The sequence below is a fragment of the Condylura cristata genome, unplaced genomic scaffold, assembly GCF_000260355.1.
Source record: "Condylura cristata isolate star-nosed mole 26May11 unplaced genomic scaffold, ConCri1.0 scaffold00028, whole genome shotgun sequence".
Classification (NCBI taxonomy): Eukaryota; Metazoa; Chordata; class Mammalia; order Eulipotyphla; family Talpidae; genus Condylura; species Condylura cristata.
Genome location: NW_004567129.1, coordinates 27,912,197 through 27,913,618, shown reverse-complemented (window position 1 = coordinate 27,913,618; position 1,422 = coordinate 27,912,197). Strand labels below are relative to the sequence as shown.

At 65.0% G+C, this 1,422-nt stretch overlaps 1 protein-coding gene across 1 annotated transcript in view; it reads right to left on the bottom strand.

The window, feature by feature from the left end:
• The window catches only part of NCCRP1 (non-specific cytotoxic cell receptor protein 1 homolog (zebrafish)), a 4,351-nt gene extending 4,251 nt beyond the window's left edge, over positions 1-100 (bottom strand). The window contains exon 1 of the mRNA XM_012730494.1: positions 15-100. Coding sequence (XP_012585948.1) covers positions 15-100 — 86 coding nt within the window. The remainder of the gene's footprint in view (positions 1-14) is intronic.
• Positions 101-1,422: the final 1,322 nt, after the last annotated feature.

The following is a 1,422-nucleotide window of genomic DNA, read 5'->3' as shown; positions in this document are numbered from 1 at the left end:
GGGTCATGGGCGACGGCGGCGACGGCGGCGGCGGCGGCAAGGGGGGCACCTGGAGGCTCGCCAGCTCCTCGGCGTCACTCCCGTCGCGCGCCTCCGCCATCCCGCAGGTCTGGGCGAAGATCCCGGCTCCTCCGCAGGGCTGGGGTTAACTGGGGGTGGGGCGCCCGGGCTGGCCTTTAAAGAGGGGTGTGCTGGGGGCAGGACCCGGCCCCAGTCCCTCCTCCCTCGACGCAGGAGTCCGGTCTTCTCCCTGTCCCAGGAATCTGGGGCCCCCAGCTGTCTCCGCCCTCGGCCCCCTCCTTTCCCCAGAAGGCAGGCATCCCGGCCCCAGCCCCTCCTGCCCCAGTTTCCCCAGGCCAGCTGAGGACCCGGGCTCTGCCCTGGAAGAGGGGTGTGACGGCTAATGCCAGGGCTCCCGCGGTAATGAGGCCCGTCCACCTCATTAAGAGTCCGCATGGCAGGATTAAAAGGCTAATTAATGAAGGCCTCTCCTCCCAGACCCCCCGGCTTCCCCCCAACTCTAACAGTGGAGGGGAGAGGTCGGCCTTTGCTGTTTCCTCCTCCTCCCCTCCTCAAGGGGACACACCCTCGACCCTGGCATTTCCTGTTCTGGAAACCAAGCTGGGGAAGAGCCCTGAAGTCAGAAATGGGGGGCCCCAGAGAAACAGACAGCAGCAGGGAGGGAAGCGCCTACCCCCCCTTGCTTTCCAGGGGAGTTGCACCCCTGAGCTGGGACAGGCGACACAGATGTCAGGATCCTCCTATGTCATGGGGAGTTAGGAGTGAGGGGTGGAGCAATGTGGAGGCAGGAACTAGGGGTGCAGAGGAAGTGGGGTGGCGGAGGAACCTGTAGGGTTGGATGCCCATGGCCACATCCCGCTGTGCCCCACCCCCGGGCCAGGCGAGCTCAGGTAGCAGCGCCCACAGGCTCACGCCCTCCCTAATGACCACAGGACGCAGGTGCTATTACCTGCCTTTTATAGGTAAAAAAGAAAATGACAGTAAAAGGCTGGGGAGCGTGCGCGCCCCGTGCACCCCGGACCCAGCTGGCCTCGCTCACCCACCCAAAGGGCCGTGGCCGCTACCCGGTTCCCGGGGTTCAGCTCCCCACATGCTTCCAGGGGCGCTTCCCCCAGAGCCCCACGAGCCCACACTTGGCGCTGGGCTCACACTGGACGCGGCTGCCCTGCGCCCGCACTGTTCTGAGCTCTGCGGTGGGGTCACTCAGGGGCTCGTGCCATGGGCGCCCTCGAGAGTGGGTTTGTTATGCCCGTGTTGTAGATTAGGAAACTGAGGCACGGCGTGATGCAGTTACTGACCTGAGCTTGCACAGCCGGTAAGTTCGAGTTGGCAAACTCATTCTGGGATGAGACACAGGGACGCAGGCCCAGGCGGCTCCAGAGAGAAGCACGGAGGCAGAGG